Here is a 16,702-nt window from a genome sequence, read left to right on the forward strand (position 1 = left end):
AGTGAGGTGGAAGATAGAATGGTGAAAATAAATGATGCAGAGAGGAAAAAAGCATTAAAAGAAATGAGGAAAACCTCAGAGACCTCTGGGACAATGTTAAATGCCCCAACATTCGAATCATAGGAGACCCAGAAGAAGAAGACAAAAAGAAAGGCCATGAAAAAATACTTGAGGAGCTAATAGTTGAAAACTTCGCTAAAACGGGACAGGAAATAGTCACCAAAGTACAAGAAACCAAGAGAGTCCCAAACAGGATAAACCCAAGGCAAAACATCCCAAGACACATGTTAATCAAATTAACGAAGATCAAGCACAAAGAACAAATATTAAAAGCAGCAAGGGAAAAACAATAAATAACACAAAAGGGGATTCCCATAAGGATAACAACTGATCTTTAAATAGAAACTCTTCAGACCAGAAGGGAATGGCAAGACATACTTAAAGTGATGAAAGAGAAAAACCTACAATTCAGATGACTGTACCCAGCAAGGATCTCATCCAAATATGCTGCTGCTAAGTCGCTTCAGTTGTGTCCGACTCTGTGCGACCCCATAGACGGCATCCCACCAGGCCCCGCCTGTCCCTGGGATTCTCTAGGCAAGAACGCTGGAGTGGGTTGCCATTTCCTTCTCCAATGCATGAAAGTGAAAAGTGAAAGGGAAGTCGCTCAGTCGTGTCTGACTCTTAGCGACCCCATGGACTGCAGCCCACCAGGCTCCTCTGTCCATGGGATTTTCCAGGCAAGAGTACTGGAGTGGGGTGCCATTGCCTTCTCCGATTCAAATATGAAGGAGAATCAAAAGCTTTACAGACAAGCAAAAGCTGAGAGAATTCAGCACCATCAAACCAGCTCTTCAACAAATCTTAAAGTATCTTCTCTAGACAGGAAACACAGAAAAGGTGTATAAACACAAACCAAAAAAAAAAAAGCAAATGGCAATGGGACCATCACTTCAGTTCAGCTCAGTTCAATTGCTCAGTCATGTCCGACTCTTTGCAACCCCATAAATCGCAGCACGCCAGGCCTCCCTGTCCATCACCAACTCCCGGAGTTCACCCAAACTCATGTGCATCGAGTTGATGATGCCATCCAATCATGTCATCCTCTGTCGTCCCCTTCTCCTCCTGCCTCCAATCCCTCCCAGCATCAAAGTCTTTTCCAATGAGTCAACTCTTCGCATAAGGTGGCCAAAGTATTCAAGTTTCAACCTCAGCATCAGTCCTTCCAATGAACACCCAGGACTAGTCTCCTTTAGGATGGACTGGTCGGATCTCCTTGCAGTCCAAGGGACTCTCAAGAGTCTTCTCCAACACCACAGTTTAAAAGCATCAATTCTTCAGCGCTCAGCTTTCCTCAGAGTCCAACTCTCATCCATACATGACCACTGGAAAAACCATAGCCTTGACTAGATGGACCTTTATTGGCAAAGCAATATCTCTGCTTTTGAATATGCTATCTAGGTTGGTCATAACTTTTCTTCCAAGGAGTAAGCGTCTTTTAATTTCATGGCTGCAATCACCATTTGCAGTGATTTTGGAGCCCAAAAAAATAAAGTCTGACACTGTTTCCCCATCTATTTCCCATAAAGTGATGGGACCAGACGCCATGATCTTAGTTTTCTGAATGTTGAACTTTAAGCCAACTTTTTCACTCTCCACTTTCACTTTCATCAAGAGGCTTTTTAGTTCCTCTTCACTTTCTGCCATAAGGGTGGTGTCATCTGCATATCTGAGGTTATTGATATTTCTCCTGGCAATCTTGATTCAAGCTTGTGCTTCTTCCAGCTCAGCGTTTCTCATGAGGTACTCTGAATATAAGTTAAATAAGCAGGATGACAATATACAGCCTTGACGTACTCCTTTTTCTGTTTGGAACCAGTCTGTTGTTCCATGTCCAGTTCTAACTATTGCTTCCTTACCTGCATATAGGTTTCTCATGAGGCAGGTCAGGTGGTCTGGTATTCCTATCTCTTTCAGAAATTTCCACAGTTTATTGTGATCCACACAGTCAAAGGCTTTGGCATAGTCAGTAAAGCAGAAATAGATGTGTTGTTTGTTTTTTTTGGAACTCTCTTGCTTTTTCAATGATCCAGCGGATGTTGGCAATTTGATCTCTGGTTCATCTGCCTTTTCTAAAACCAGCTTGAACATCTGGAAGTTCACGGTTCACGTATTGCTGAAGCCTTGCTTGGAGAATTTTGAGCATTACTTTACTAGCGTGTGAGATGAGTGCGATTTTGTGGTAGTTTGAACATTCTTTGGCATTGCCTTTCTTTGTAATTGGAATGAAACTGACATTTTCCAGTCCTGTCGCCACTGCTGAGTTTTCCAAATTTGCTGGCGTATTGAGTGCAGCACTTTAACAGCATCATCTTTCAGGATTTGTAATAGCTCAACTGGAATGCCATCACCTCCACTAGCTTTGTTCATAGTGGTGCTTTCTAAGGCCCACTTGACTTCACATTCCAAGATGTCTGGCTCTAGGTGAGTGATTGCACCACTGTGATTATCTGGGTCGTGAAGATCATTTTTGTACAGTTCTTCTATGTATTATTGCCACCTCTTCTTAATATCTTCTGCTTCTCTTAGGTCCATAGCATTTCAGTCCTTTATCGAGCCCATCTTTGCATGAAATGTTCCCTTGCTATCTCTAATTTTCTTGAAGAGATCTCTAGTCTTTCCCATTCTGTTGTTTTCCTGTATTTCTTTGCATTGATCACTGAGGAAGAGTTTTTTTTTTTTATCTCTCCTTGCTATTGCTTGAAACTCTGCATAATTACCTTAAATGTAAATGGGTTGAATGTCCCAACCAAAAGACAAATACTGACTGAATGGATACAAAAGCAAGACCCCTAAGTATGCTGTCTACAGCAGACCTACCTCAAAACAAGGGACACATACAGACCGGAAGTGAAGGGCTGCAAAAAGATATTTCTCACAAATGGAGACCAAAATAAGGCAGGAGTAGCAATACTCATATCAGATAAAATAGACTTTAAAATAAAGGCTGTGAAAAGAAACAACAACAACAAAAAAAAAAACTACATAATGATTAAAGGATCAATTCAAGAAGAAGATATAACAATTATAAATATATATGCACCCAACATAAGAGCACCACAACATGTAAGGCAAATGCTAGCAAGTATGAAAGAGGAAATTAACAATAACACAATAACAGTGAGAGACTTTAATACCCCACTTGCACCTATGGACAGATCAACTACACAGAAAATTAACAAGGAAACACAAACTTTAAATGACACAATGGACCAGTTAGCCCCAATTGATATCTATAGGACATTTCACCCCAAAACAGTGAATTTCAGCTTTTTCTCAAGTGCACACGGAATCCTCTCCAGGATAGATCACATCCTGGGCCATAAATCTAGCCTTGATAAATTTTAAAAAAATTGAAATCATTCCAATCATCTTTTCTGACCACAACACAGTAAGATTATGTGTCAATTACAGGAAAAAAGAAAAAAACTATTAAAAATTGCAACATATGGAGGCTAAACAACACGCTTCTGAATAACCAACAAATCACAGATGAAATAATAAAGAAATCAAAATATGCATAGAAATTAATGAAAATGAAAACACAACAATCCAAAACCTATGGGATACTGTAAAAGCAGTGCTAAGGGGAAGCTTCATAGCAGTACAGGCTTACCTCAGGAAACAAGGAAACAGTCAAATAAATAACCTAACTCTACACCTAAAGCAACTAGAAAAGGAAGAAATGAAAAATCCCAGGGTTAGTAGAAGGAAAGAAATCTTAAAAATTAGGGCAGAAAGAAATGAAAAAATAAACAAAAGAGACCATAGCAAAAATCAACAAAGCTAAAAGCTGGTTCTTTGAGAAGATAAATAAAATTGACAAACCATTAGCCAGACTCATCAAGAAACAAAGGGAGAAGAATCAAATCAACAAAACTAGAAATGAAAATGGAGAAATCACAACAAACAACACAGAAATACAAAGGATCATAAGAGACTACCATCAGCAACTATATGCAAATAAAATGGACAATTTGGAAGAAATGGACAAAGTCTTAGAAAAGTATAACTTTCCAAAACTGAACCAGGAAGAAACAGAAAATCTTAACAGACCCATCACAAGCATGGAAATTGAAACTTTAATCAGAAATGTTCCAGCAAGCAAAAGCCCAAGACCAGGCAGCTTCACAGCTGAATTCTACCAAAAATTTAAAGAAGAGCTAACACCTACCGTACTCAAACTCTTCCAGAAAATTGCAGAGAAAGGTAAACTTCCAAACTCATTCTGTGAGGCCACCATCACCCTAATACCAAAAGCAGACAAAGATGCCACAAAAGAAAGAAAACTACAGGCCAATATCACTGATGAACATAGATGCAAAAATCCTTAACAAAATTCTAGCAAACAAAATCCAACAACATATTAAAAAGATCATACATCATGACCAAGTGGGCTTTATCCCAGGAAGAAAGGATTCTCTAATATCCACAAATCAATCAATGTAATACACCACTTTAACAAATTGAAAGATAAAAACCATATGATTATCTCAATAGATGCAGAGAAAGCCTTTGACATAATTCAACATCCACTTATGATTAAAAGAAAAACCCTCCGGAAAGCAGGCATAGAAGGAACATATCTCAGCATAATAAAAGCCATATAGGATAAACCCACAGCAAACATTATCCTCAATGGTGAAAAATTGAAAGCATTTCTCCTAAAGTCAGGAACAAGGCAAGGGTGCCCACTCTCACCACTACTATTCAACATAGTTTTGAAAGTTTTAGCCACAGCAGTCAGAGAAGAAAAAGAAATAAAAGGAATCCAGATTGGAAAAGAAAACTCTCCCTGTTTGCAGATGATGTGATCCTCTACATAGAAAACCCTAAAGACTCCACCAGAAAATTACTAGAGCTAATCAATATAGTAAAGCTGCCAGATATAAAATTAACACAGAAATCCCTTGTATTCCTATACACTAACAATGAGAAAACAGAAAGTGAAATTAAGGAAACAATCCTGTTCACCATTGCAACGAAAAGAACAAAATACTTAGGAATAAATCTACCTAAAGAAACAAAAGACCTATAAACAGAAAACTATAAGACACTGATGCAAGAAATCAAAGAGGATACAAATAGTTGGAGAAATATATCATGTTCATGGATTGGAAGAATCAATATAGTGAAAATGAGTATACTACCTAAAGCAATCTACAGATTCAACGCAATCCCTCTCAAGCTACCAATGGTATTTTTCAGAGAACTAGAACAAATAATTTCACAATTTGTATGGAAATTTAAAAACCCCAAATAGCCAAAGCAATCTTGAGATAGAAGAATGGAACTGGAGGAATCAACCTGCTTGACTTCAGTCTATACTACAAAGCTACAGTCATCAAGACAGTATGGTACTGGCACAAAGACAGAAATATAGATCAATGGAACAAAATAGAAAGCCCAGAGATATATCCATGCACCTATGGACACCTTATCTTTAACAAAGGAGGCAAGAATATACAATGGAGAAAAGACAATCTCTTTAACAAGTGGTGCTGGGGAAACTGCTCAGCCACTTGTAAAAGAATGAAACTAGAACACTTTCTAACACCATACACAAAAATAAACTCAAAATGGATTAAAGATCTAAATGTAAGACCAGAAACTATAAAACTCCTAGAGTAAAGCATAGGCAAAACACTCACTGACATAAGTCACAGCAAGATCCTCTATGACCCACCACCCAGAGTAATGGAAATAAAAGCAAAAATAAACAAAGGGGAACTAATTAAATTTAAAAGTTTTTTCACAATGAAGGAAACTATAAGCAAGATGAAAAGACAGCCTTCAGAATGGTAGAAAGTAATAGCAAGTGAAGCAACTGACAAAGAATTAATCTCAAAAATATACAAGCAGCTCCTGCAGCTCAATTCCAGAAAAATAAACGACCCAATCAAAAAATTGGCCAAAGACCTAAACAGACATTTCTCTAAGGAAGACATACAGATGGCTAACAAACACATGAAAAGATGCTCAGCATCACTCATTATCAGAGAAATGCAAATCAAAACCACAATGAAGTACCATCTCATGCAGATCAGAATGGCTGCTATCAAAAAGTCTAAAACAATGAATGCTGGAGAGGGTGCAGAGAAAGGGAACCTTCTTACACTGTTGGTGAGAATGCAAACTAGTACAGCCACTGTGGGGAACAGTGTGGAAATTCCTTTAAAGACCGGATATAGAAATGCCATATGATTCAGCAATCCCACTGCTGGGCACACACACCAAGAAAACCAGAATTGAAAGAGACACGTGTACCCCAATGTTCATCGCAGCACTGTTTATAATAGCCAGGACATGGAAGCAACCTAGATGTCCATCAGCAGATGAATGGATAAGAAAGCTGTGGTACATATACACAATGGAGTATTACTCAGCCATTTAAAAGAATACATTTGAATCAGTTCTAATGAGGTGGATGAAACTGGAGCCTATTATACAGAGTGAAGTAAGCCAGAAAGAAAAACACCAATACAGTATACTAATGCATATATATGGAATTTAGAAAGATGGTAACCATAACCCTGTATATGAGACAGCAAAAGAGACATTGATGTATAGAACAGTCTTTTGGACTCTGTGGGAGAGGGAGAGGGTGGGAAGATTTGGGAGAATGGCACTGAAATATGTATAATATCATATATGAAACGAGTCACCAGTCCAGGTTCGATGCACGATACTGGATGCTTGAGGCTGGTGCACTGAGACGACCCAGAGGGATGGTATGGGGAGGGAGGAGGGTTCAGGATGGGGAACACATGTATACCTGTGGCAGATTCATTTTGATATATGGCAAAACCAATACAATATTGTAAAGTTAAATAAAATAAAATTTAAAAAAAATAAATTAAAAAAAAAGAATCAAATATTAAAAAAAAGAAAGAGACATGTGTACCCCAGTGTTCATTGCAGCACTGTTTACAATAGCCAGGACATGGAAGCAACCTAGATGTCCATGGGCAGACAAATGGATAAGAAAGCTGTGGTACATATATACAATGGAATATTACTCAGCTGTTAAAAAGAATGTATTTGAATCTGTTCTAATGAGGTGGATGAAACTGGAGCCTATTATACAGAGTGAAGTAAGTCAGAAAGAAAAACACCAATATAGTATATTAACGCATATATATGGAATTTAGAAAGATGGTAATGATGACCCTATATGCGAGACAGCAAGGGAAACACAGATGTAAAGAACAGACTTTTGGACCCTGTGGACAAGGGCGAGAGTAGGATGATTTGAGAGAATAACATTGAAGCATGTATATTATCATATGTGAAATAGATCGCCAGTCCAGGTTAGATGCATGAGACAGGGTGCTCAGGGCTGGTGCACTGGGATGACCTTGAGGGAGGGGATGGAAAGGGAGGTGGGAAGGGGGTTCAGGATGGGGAACACATGTATACCCATGGCTGATTCATGTGAATGTATGGGAAAAACCACCACAATATTGTAAAGTAATTTGCCTCCAATTAAAATAAATAAAAAAATTTTTTTAAGGAAATATAACATTAGCTACAGTGCAGATGACCTAGTGGACATTGTAGTAAGTAAAAGAAGTGTGACAAGAAATGACAAATACGACATGACTCCACTTAAATGAAGTACCTGTAGTGGTCATGAATAGAGACAAAAAGTAGAGTGGTTTTTGACAGGAACCCATTTGTTGAATGGGTAGAGTTTCATTTCACCAGATGAAAAAAGTCCTGGAGTTTGGTTACACAAAATGTGAATGTACCTAACATGACCAAACTGCACAGTTAAAGATGGCTGAAATGGTAAATGTAATGCAATATGTATTTTAAGATAAAAGAAATTCAGACCCTCCCCTGAGGGTAACCACAGAAGACTCAGGGCTGATACCAACACAGTAGGTGCTCCCTGCCCGCCCAACCCCATCCCCACCCCAACAACCCGGGGGTGAGGCCTGTCTTCTGTGCTCAGGACTCCCTGCTTTGGTTTTTAGAGATGTCTCAGCTCCAGCCCCACACAGCTTAGCCTCAGCCTCATTGACTGACCCACTACTCCAGGCTCTGCTCCAAGGATCCAGTAAGTCTTGGGTCACCCTCTTCTTTGGAAGACTGTGTGGTGAGTTCACATCCTCCCAAAGAGACCTCTGCAACTCCAGAGTGCAGGGAGGTCAGCCCGGCTCTGAGGGTAGAGAGACCAGTTTTCCAGATGAAAACAAGAGCTGGGAGTTGTTGTGTTTGTGAGAGAAGGGGTTGGGTGGAGGGTTGGATCAAGTCTGAAAGTTGGGAGACTCTTTTTAGACTGATGTTCAAATGATATGATAGGATACCTTTAGGATGGGGGGAAGGGAGTTTGGGTTGACAAGCACACACTGCCATATTTAAAATGGAAAACCAACAAGGACCCACTGTATAGCACAGGGAACTCTGCTCAGTGTTATGAGGCAGCCTGGATGGGAGGGAAGTTTGGGAGAGAATGGATACATGTATGACTGAGTCCCTTTGCTGTCCATCTGGAACTATCACAACATTATTAATTGGCTATATCACAATACAAAATAAAAAGTTTAAATTGTTGTTTTAAAAAGATTACTTTTATATAGGGTTTCCATCATGTGAATCACTGATTTCAGGCTCCTGTATGCTCCAAATTTATGGGTTCCTCCTCTGTGGATATTGGAGCAACTATACTGATATGGATTTTGGTATGTGCAGAGGACAACTGCATGGTAATTTATATTAACTCACTTTTGGGTTTTCTACACCTGGGAACTCTGTGAAGCTGGCTGTATTATTTATCATTGGCAGCAATTTCTTAAATGGTTGTGAGATACTCATGACATAAATTAACCATCTTAATTATTTTAAGTGTACAGTGGGGGAAGAAGAAGGGGAGACAGGTTGAGGAAGTAACACTGACATGTATACACTGTCATGTGAGAAATAGATAGCTAGTGTGAAGCTGCTGTATAACATGGGGAGCCCAGTCTGACACTCTGTGATGACCTAGAGGGGTGGGATAGGAGGGATGGGAGGGAAGGTCAAGAGGGAGAGGAACAGATGTATAGTTATAGCCGATTTGTATTGTTGTACGGCAGAAACCAACACAACATTGTGAAGCAATTATCTTCCAATTTTAAAAAATTTTAGGTATACAGTTCAATAATGTTAAGTATATTTACATTGTTGTGCAGCCAATCTCTAGATCATTTTTCATCCTGTAAAACTAAAACTTTGTCCCCATTTTATGATAACTCTCCACTTCCCCCTTCACCCCAGCCCCTGGAAAACCACCATCCTGCTTTCTGTCTCTATAATTTGATAACTCTCGAAAGTTCACAGAAGTGGAATCATGCGGTATTTGTCTTCTTGTTATTGGCTGAGGTTACTTAGCATAGTATCCTCAAGGTTCCTCCATGTTGTAGCACACATCAGAATTGCCTGTCTTTTTAAGGCTGCATAATATTCCACTACATATATAGACCACATGGTGCTTATCCATTCTTTCATGAAAGGACATTTGGGTTGCTTCCAACTTTCAGCTATTGTGATAATACTCTTTTGAACACAAATATCTCTTTGAGATCCGATTTTCCATTCTATGGGGTACACACCCATAGGGTGAATGGATCATATGCTAAATCAATCCACTTCTAGCTTTTGGAGGAACGACCACAGCAGATGCACATTTAACATGCACAAGGATTCATCAGCAGAATGTAATCAAGAAGAAAATGAAGGTCCAGAGAAGTGAACTTCTTCAAAGGCCCAGAGGTGTTGAGGAAGCCAACATTCTAATAATATTCTCCTGGGTTCTTAATCCTTGCTCTTAACCAAAATGCTGAGCTTGGACTTAAGAGTATTGGAAGAGAGAGCCCCCTGAAGGTAACTCCTGGCCACTGGGTTATCCTAGCCCTACAGAGCCATGTAGCCAGGACACATTTCAGGCCTCAAATGAGCAGGAAGCAGAGTCCTGTCATTTCTGATTCAGAATGAAGTTTTATCCCACCTCCCTCCAAGCAGTTGGGAGACCTCTCTGGTTTGACGCTATGACTGAGCTAGTCTAGAATCTGTCCCACCTACAAATTCCATCTCACTCTGCCCCAAAGCAGAGTTCCTATTCCATGTCACTCTGCAAGCAACAAAACAGGAAGCGCTCAGGTTTCAGGATCCTTGGTGAAAAATTATGCAGAGTCTGAGCTCTTTGATTACCAAGCTCCTAAAACAGTCACTTCACATGTATCAAAAAGGGGATGAAATAATGATGATAACAATTTTCCCTGTGTTATAGAGGAAAGGAGGGCAAAGATGGTATAGTTTGTGAAAACTCAGAAAAATTAATATGCTCCAGAGCTGGTTGATTTCAATTAAAAAGTCATATTCTTAACCATTCATTTATTAAACTGTTCATTTATTTATTCATGCATGCTCAGTCATGTCTGACTTTTTGTGACCCCCATGGACTGCAGCCCATCAGCCTCCTCTGTCCATGGACTTTTCCAGGCAAGAATACTGGAGTAGGTTCCCATTTTGTCTCCTGCATCTCCTGCATTGGTAGACAGCGTCTTTACCACTGAGCCACCTGGAAGCCCCTCTTATCCACTCAACTTATACCAGTTAAGCAGCTTCTGTGTGTCAACACTGCATTTGAGGCTTTTTCTTCTCAAGAAGCAAAAAGCTTATCCAGAATCTTTGGCTGGTCTAATAATTAAATTGATGTGAAACAAATTAACAAATTTAATTTGCTGTGTATGAGAGCCCCATAAAAACTTGAGGCTCAAGAGAGTCAAGCAATGGAAGCTTATATGGTATCATGAGTTTAACAGAACAAGGGAAGAATCTGGAGCTTCAAAGGGGAGGAAGACAGCCCAGAGGAAGATGGAAAGAGCAAACGTTTGGTGAACAAATGTTTGCCACTCCAAGCAGGGAAGACTTTCTGAGATTAAAAAGTTCTCTCTGTTAATAGCTCTCTTCCTGGCATAGGTCCCCTAATCCAATTATTTTGAGCAGTTAAGGGAGAGGCAAGGAGCTTCTCCAGAGTCTGCTGGATCTTAACCACCTTCAGTTCAAAGTCTACCCACCAAAGGGGTACATTTGGGGAGAGATAATCCACTCCATCTCACTTCCCTTCAAGCAACGCTGTCAATAATTTTGAATCATATTAAAAGATGTATTTATGTTTAAGGAACCAAAGCTCAGACACGGAGAGCTGCCCAATGTGTCCATTTACCACCTGCTCCCCATCACTCCATTGCTCTGTAAAATTGGACTCCCAGGGTCAAGGGCAGATGCAACTTTTTTTTTAGTGGAAGTAAAGTTGTTTGCATCTTGTATTAATTTCTGCTGGACAGCCAAGTGATTCAGTGATACATATATATATTCTCTTTTTCATTTTCTTTTCCATCATGGTTTATCACAGGATATTGAATAGAGTTCCTTGGGCTACACAGTAGGACCTTGTTGTTTAAGATGGACATTCTTAATAACTTAGTGTCTTGCGTTCTCAGCAGATCATAGCCTCCTCAACTCCGTCTAGGATGCTGCATCAGTATGTTCGCCAACTTGGTCAGAAGCTGGTACACAAGCAGCCACTGGATCCCGTAGAGGAGTCTGAGAGTCCTGCAGCTCATCTAAACACGCTGGACCTGGTGGGCTTCGGTGTGGCCAGCACCTTGGGAGCAGGCGTATACATCGTGGCTGGTGCAGTGGCCAAATACATAGCTGGACCAGCGACCATCATCTCCTTCTTGGTGGCTGCCCTGTCTTGTGTGATGTGTGGGCTCTGCTATGCAGAGTTATGGGCCAGGGTACCACGTTCTGGTTCTGTGTATCTCTACAGCTATGCCACCATGGGACAACTGTGTGCCTTCATCACTGGCTGGAACCTCCTCCTGTCCTTAGTTGTTGGTGAGAGGTTGTTGGGGGTCGGGGAGGCATGGGGTTTAAGATCAGGAAGTGAGGAGAGAGGAGGATTGGGGTCTTCTCTCATTCACAAACATTTTGTTATCTATCTTGTTGAGGAGGAGGATACCATTGGCAGGAAAACCCCACAACTTCATTGTACTCAGGTCTATCCTGTTTCTTTAAATGATGATCCAGGAAACCAGAAGGAAAGGGAACTGTAGGGAGTGGGTGAGAGGGAAGCATGCCCCACAGGCTCATCCATTCACCATATTGAAATCTTTGGTCAGCTGTTGCCTTCATGGGATTTTCCTTTACCCTGTGATTTAAAATTTTCAGCTTTCATCTCCCAGCCTCCCTGGTCCCACTTTCCTGTGTTCTTTTTCTTGCATAACGTTGATCTCTTCCTAATTATACCAAATAATGACCTATTTTGTGAGTTATCTGGGTCTGCTTTTCCCATTCCAAGAAGAAAATCTCTTTCAGATTGGGTAGTTTTTCTTTTTTTTTAATATATCCCATGGCACATAGACAAAAATCAATTTATTTTTGTTAATGAATATTCCTTCTGCTGCTGCAGCCACTATCTGTTTGTCCAAAGCCTGGAGCATCACCTTTGGCAGCTTGATTGGAAACCACATCTCTCAGGCATTAGAGGGGACTTTCTCTCCGTACATGCCCTCTTTTCTGGCCACATACCCAGACTTTGTCACTCTGGGCCTGTTGCTGGTAATGATTGGTGAGAAGGGGACAGAGACAGGAAGAGAAGAATGGGGTGTGGAGCAGCAGCTGGGGAGGGAAAGGCTTAGGTGCAGAATTAGGGGGGTTAACACTAGAAGGAAAGGTGACAGGAGGGGAGGACACACACTGTTGTTTTTTATCCTTGGCACCATTGACAAATTGGGTTGGATCATTTTTGATGTGGGGGGTTGTCCTATGCATTGTAAGGTTTTTAAAAAATCAGTGTTGGGTATAGAGTAGCAAACATTCCAAGCCTTTACTCACTAGACACCAGTGATGCCCTCCCTGCCCCCAAACTCTGACACCCAGAAAGTCTCCAGACAGTGCCAACTGGTTGGGAGGCAAAATCACCCCCGCTGAGAATCATTGACTTAGACCAACAAGCTTTCTCCTCTGTATTGAGGCCAAAGATTGCTTTGTTTTTCAATTGAAAGGAAGTCCTCATAGCACAAAATTAATAATTTTATTGTTCTCTCCCAGCTTTATTTAGATATATTTGACATACAGCACTGTATAAGTTTAAGTTACACAACCTGATGATTTCATAGATATATATTGTGAGATATGAAATCAACCATCTGAAAGTGTACAATTCAGTGGCACTTAGTACAATTACCATGTTGTGCAACCATCATCTCCATCTACTTTCAAACATGTTTATCTCCCCAAAAGGAAAGACTGCTCCCAGTACCCGTTGAGCAGTCACTATCCGTCCACCACCTCACCACAGTCTGCAACCCCCGCCTCTGGCAACCATTAGTCTCCTTTCTCTCTCTATGGATTTATTTATTTTGAGTGTTTCATATTCCATCTATCCCATAGGAGTAATGCTTCTGGGACCTCACGCATCACCGCTGATTATCATAGTGTTCACAGGCATCAACATTTTTGTTCCAATCTTCACTATCTTCTCTGGCTTCATTAAGGGAGACCTGCACAACTGGAAGCTCACAGAACAGGACTACAGACTGAACATATTTGGATCCAGCAATATCTATAGGTTAGGAGGTTATGACCCTTGGCCAGAGTAATGCTTGTGAAGTGGGGGAGGGGGCAGTGCAGAGCTGGGAATACGGTAGGGACTAGAGAGATCTGGGCTGGTGAATCCACATGATCAGATGATGGGGGCGCTGGAGCCCAGGACTTGTGGCATGAAGGGAGGAATCCAGTAGAGATGGCTGAGCACACCCCACCCATGTTCTTCCTCATTCCTTCTCTCACCATAGCTTGGGCCCTTTCGGTTATGGAGGGTTTGCACCCTTTGGCTTTGATGGGATTCTCCGAGGAGCAGCTCTGTGCTTCTACTCATTTGTTGGTTTTGATGGCATTGTCATGAAAGGTAACATGGTTATTGTGAGTCCCATAAAGGGTTTGGGCACAGTTTCAGCTGCCCGTTGGGACAGGGGTTGTAGATGGTTAGCCTGCTTTGGAAGATGCAAGAGGAAAGGGGATTTTTTTCTCCTTTTTGCTTTCACGCCAGTGTTTTCCTGACCCAGTACTTCCACCCACCTGCAGGGAGAGAAGCCCGAAATCCTCAGCGTTCCATCACTTTGAGCATGGTGATCTCTATCTGTGTTGGCTTTTTGGCATACTCTGGTGTCTCAGCATCAATCACCCTCATGGTGCCCTACTACCAGATTCATCCTTTCAGCCCCTTACTGCAGGCTTTTCTCCACATTGGGTGGGACCCTGACAGATATGTCATGGCTGTTGTCTTCTAGTGTGCTCTTTTATACAGGTCAGTGCCATGGTTTTCTCCCTGTTTGATGTCAAATTCTTAGGTATCTGTCCGTTGGTATGAGAGATAAGAGAGCAAGACACCTTACCCCATGTAGACAAGGGAGGAGATGCCCTAGGCTATCCCTTGCCTCGAAGTCCCCACATATGTTTCCATTTTCTCTTCCAGCCTCCTGGGCACCATATTTTACATGTCTCAGTTGATCTGTGCAATGGCCAAGGATGGGCTCCTTTTCCGGGGCCTTGCTCAGATCCATGCCCTCACAGGTACCCCTGTCATGGCCATAATGTCTTCTGTAAACCTGGCAGGTGAATAAATGAAGCACATTCCTTCTCCAATCAATTTCCTTAACTTGGATTTTTCTAGTGGTTTCTCATCCCACTTTTCCACCTTATTCCTGCCCTCATTCTAGTCATCATGGTGTTACTCTTGGACTTCCGTCATATTGTGGAACTCATGTTAACTGGGATCATGCTTGCTTACACTTTCGTGACTTTTTCTGTGCTTGTCCTCAGGTAAAACTCCACTACACCTTGACTGGGAGTCTTGGACCCCTAGGGGTTGATGGGGAGGTAATCGTTTTCTGGTTTCATGCTGCCTTCTATTTCTGGTTAAGGCAGGAAAGAAATGAATAGATTGTCTGATGTTGGGTTAGTAGAGACTGCTGTTATTATTGCATTGGTACCTTTATTCAGGTACCAACCAGACCTGAAGGAGAAAACAGGAGAGGAAACTGAGATGGAGCCTAAAGCTGAAGAAAGCCCTTTGGACTCTGTACCTGAAGGAGGGAACTCAAATGTTCTAAAGAGTCTGTGGTTCCCTACCAGCACCATCCCCACCCAGAAATCTGGCCAGATTGTCTATGGATGTGCCTTCCTGCTTGGTGAGCAGTGGGATTTCTCTTTTGTTACATTCTGAAATTAACAGGATGGGGTGGGATTCTGTGTCTTTGGGAGTTGAGGAGTCTTGTATCTATGATGGCCTTACCTGATGTGGGCAGCCTGGGGAAGAGTGTGACCTGAGCTCTGACATCTTTGTTTACTGGGTCCAGCCTGTTCTCTTCCACCTTGACCCTTGCAGTTCTCCTGCTGACCATCCTGAGCCTGGTCCTGGCCCAGTGGCCCAGCCAGGTGTTCTCTGGAGACCCCGTGCTCACAACAGTGGCTGTGCTGCTGCTGCTGCTCATCACTGGGGTCACAGTCATCATCTGGAGGCAGCCCCAGAACCCCTCTTCTCTTCACTTCAAGGTAGTGGCCTTATGTGCTCACAGTGTCCACCTTGAGTGAATGAAGTCTACATGCTTAAGGGTCTAAACATCCTTCGCTGGACAAGGAAATGAGGGGAGTTGCTAAAACCAGTGGACCTGTCCCTGATCCACATGCAGTGTTTAAAAATCCAATCTCAGTAGGAACTGAACACAGAGGCTGAGGACTGGTCTTCTTGCCCATTTGGAGTAGTACAGTCTCCCTTTCAGACTTCTTGGCTGTGTTCAGGGATGAACTGACTCTGCCCACAGGCGCCTGCTGTGCCTGTCCTCACACTGGTGAGCACCTTCGTGAATGTTTACTTGATGATGCAGATAACCTCTGGGGCCTGGGCCCTATTTGGAGTCTGGAATGACATTGGCAAGTTACTTTCTGGGCTAAAGAGGCCTCTTGGGTGACTGAACCTCTTACTCTATCCCCAAACTGTGTCAGATGCCATAATAGGAGGCCTTTTATGACTTAGTGACTAAACAACAACCGGACACATGTAAGTGGAAAGAGTGCCTACTTCACCTACTCATTGCCTCCTTTCTCTACTAGGATCTATCATATACTTTGGATATGGGATCCGACACAGCCTGGCAGGGAACAATTATCAACAGCCACCAGCGTCCACCCCCCAGACTTGACAAAAACATCCCTAGTGCTGAGTCATCTTAACCACAGGAAGTAGATGCTGTGTGGAATCCCTCCATGCACTGGAGGATCTGCTGGTTCAAGGGGCACTGTGAACCTCTATGGAGTGTGAACATGGTGTGCATTGATAGCTGTGTATTCACTAACAGAAGACAAAATGACTTTAATCTTGTATAATTTAAAAACGTAATACACATACATGGAAAGTCTGTGTTTCAGCAAGATGAAACTTTCTGTAAAAGAATATAAGGTACAAGACCACATATAAGAATGTAAGCAGCAACTGGAGGAAGAAATAAAATACTAATCATCCCAGAAAAAGCTCCTCCTTGTGCTTATTTCCAGCAAAAAGATAGAGATTGCCACATAGGAAGGAAAC

The 16,702-nt window shown here is 41.7% G+C and overlaps 1 protein-coding gene across 1 annotated transcript; it reads left to right on the forward strand.

The window, feature by feature from the left end:
• The first annotated feature begins 11,579 nt into the window (after nucleotides 1-11,579).
• LOC102414841 (cationic amino acid transporter 3-like) lies at nucleotides 11,580-16,316 on the forward strand. Its single transcript, XM_044931679.2, is given in 11 exon segments — nucleotides 11,580-11,949; nucleotides 12,524-12,682; nucleotides 13,507-13,684; nucleotides 13,911-14,023; nucleotides 14,200-14,422; nucleotides 14,591-14,730; nucleotides 14,835-14,937; nucleotides 15,118-15,305; nucleotides 15,503-15,669; nucleotides 15,939-16,047; nucleotides 16,228-16,316. Coding segments are annotated over 11 exon segments (1,839 nt in total).
• Nucleotides 16,317-16,702: the final 386 nt, after the last annotated feature.

The sequence above is a fragment of the Bubalus bubalis genome, chromosome 18, assembly GCF_019923935.1.
Source record: "Bubalus bubalis isolate 160015118507 breed Murrah chromosome 18, NDDB_SH_1, whole genome shotgun sequence".
In the NCBI taxonomy this organism is placed as follows: Eukaryota; Metazoa; Chordata; class Mammalia; order Artiodactyla; family Bovidae; genus Bubalus; species Bubalus bubalis.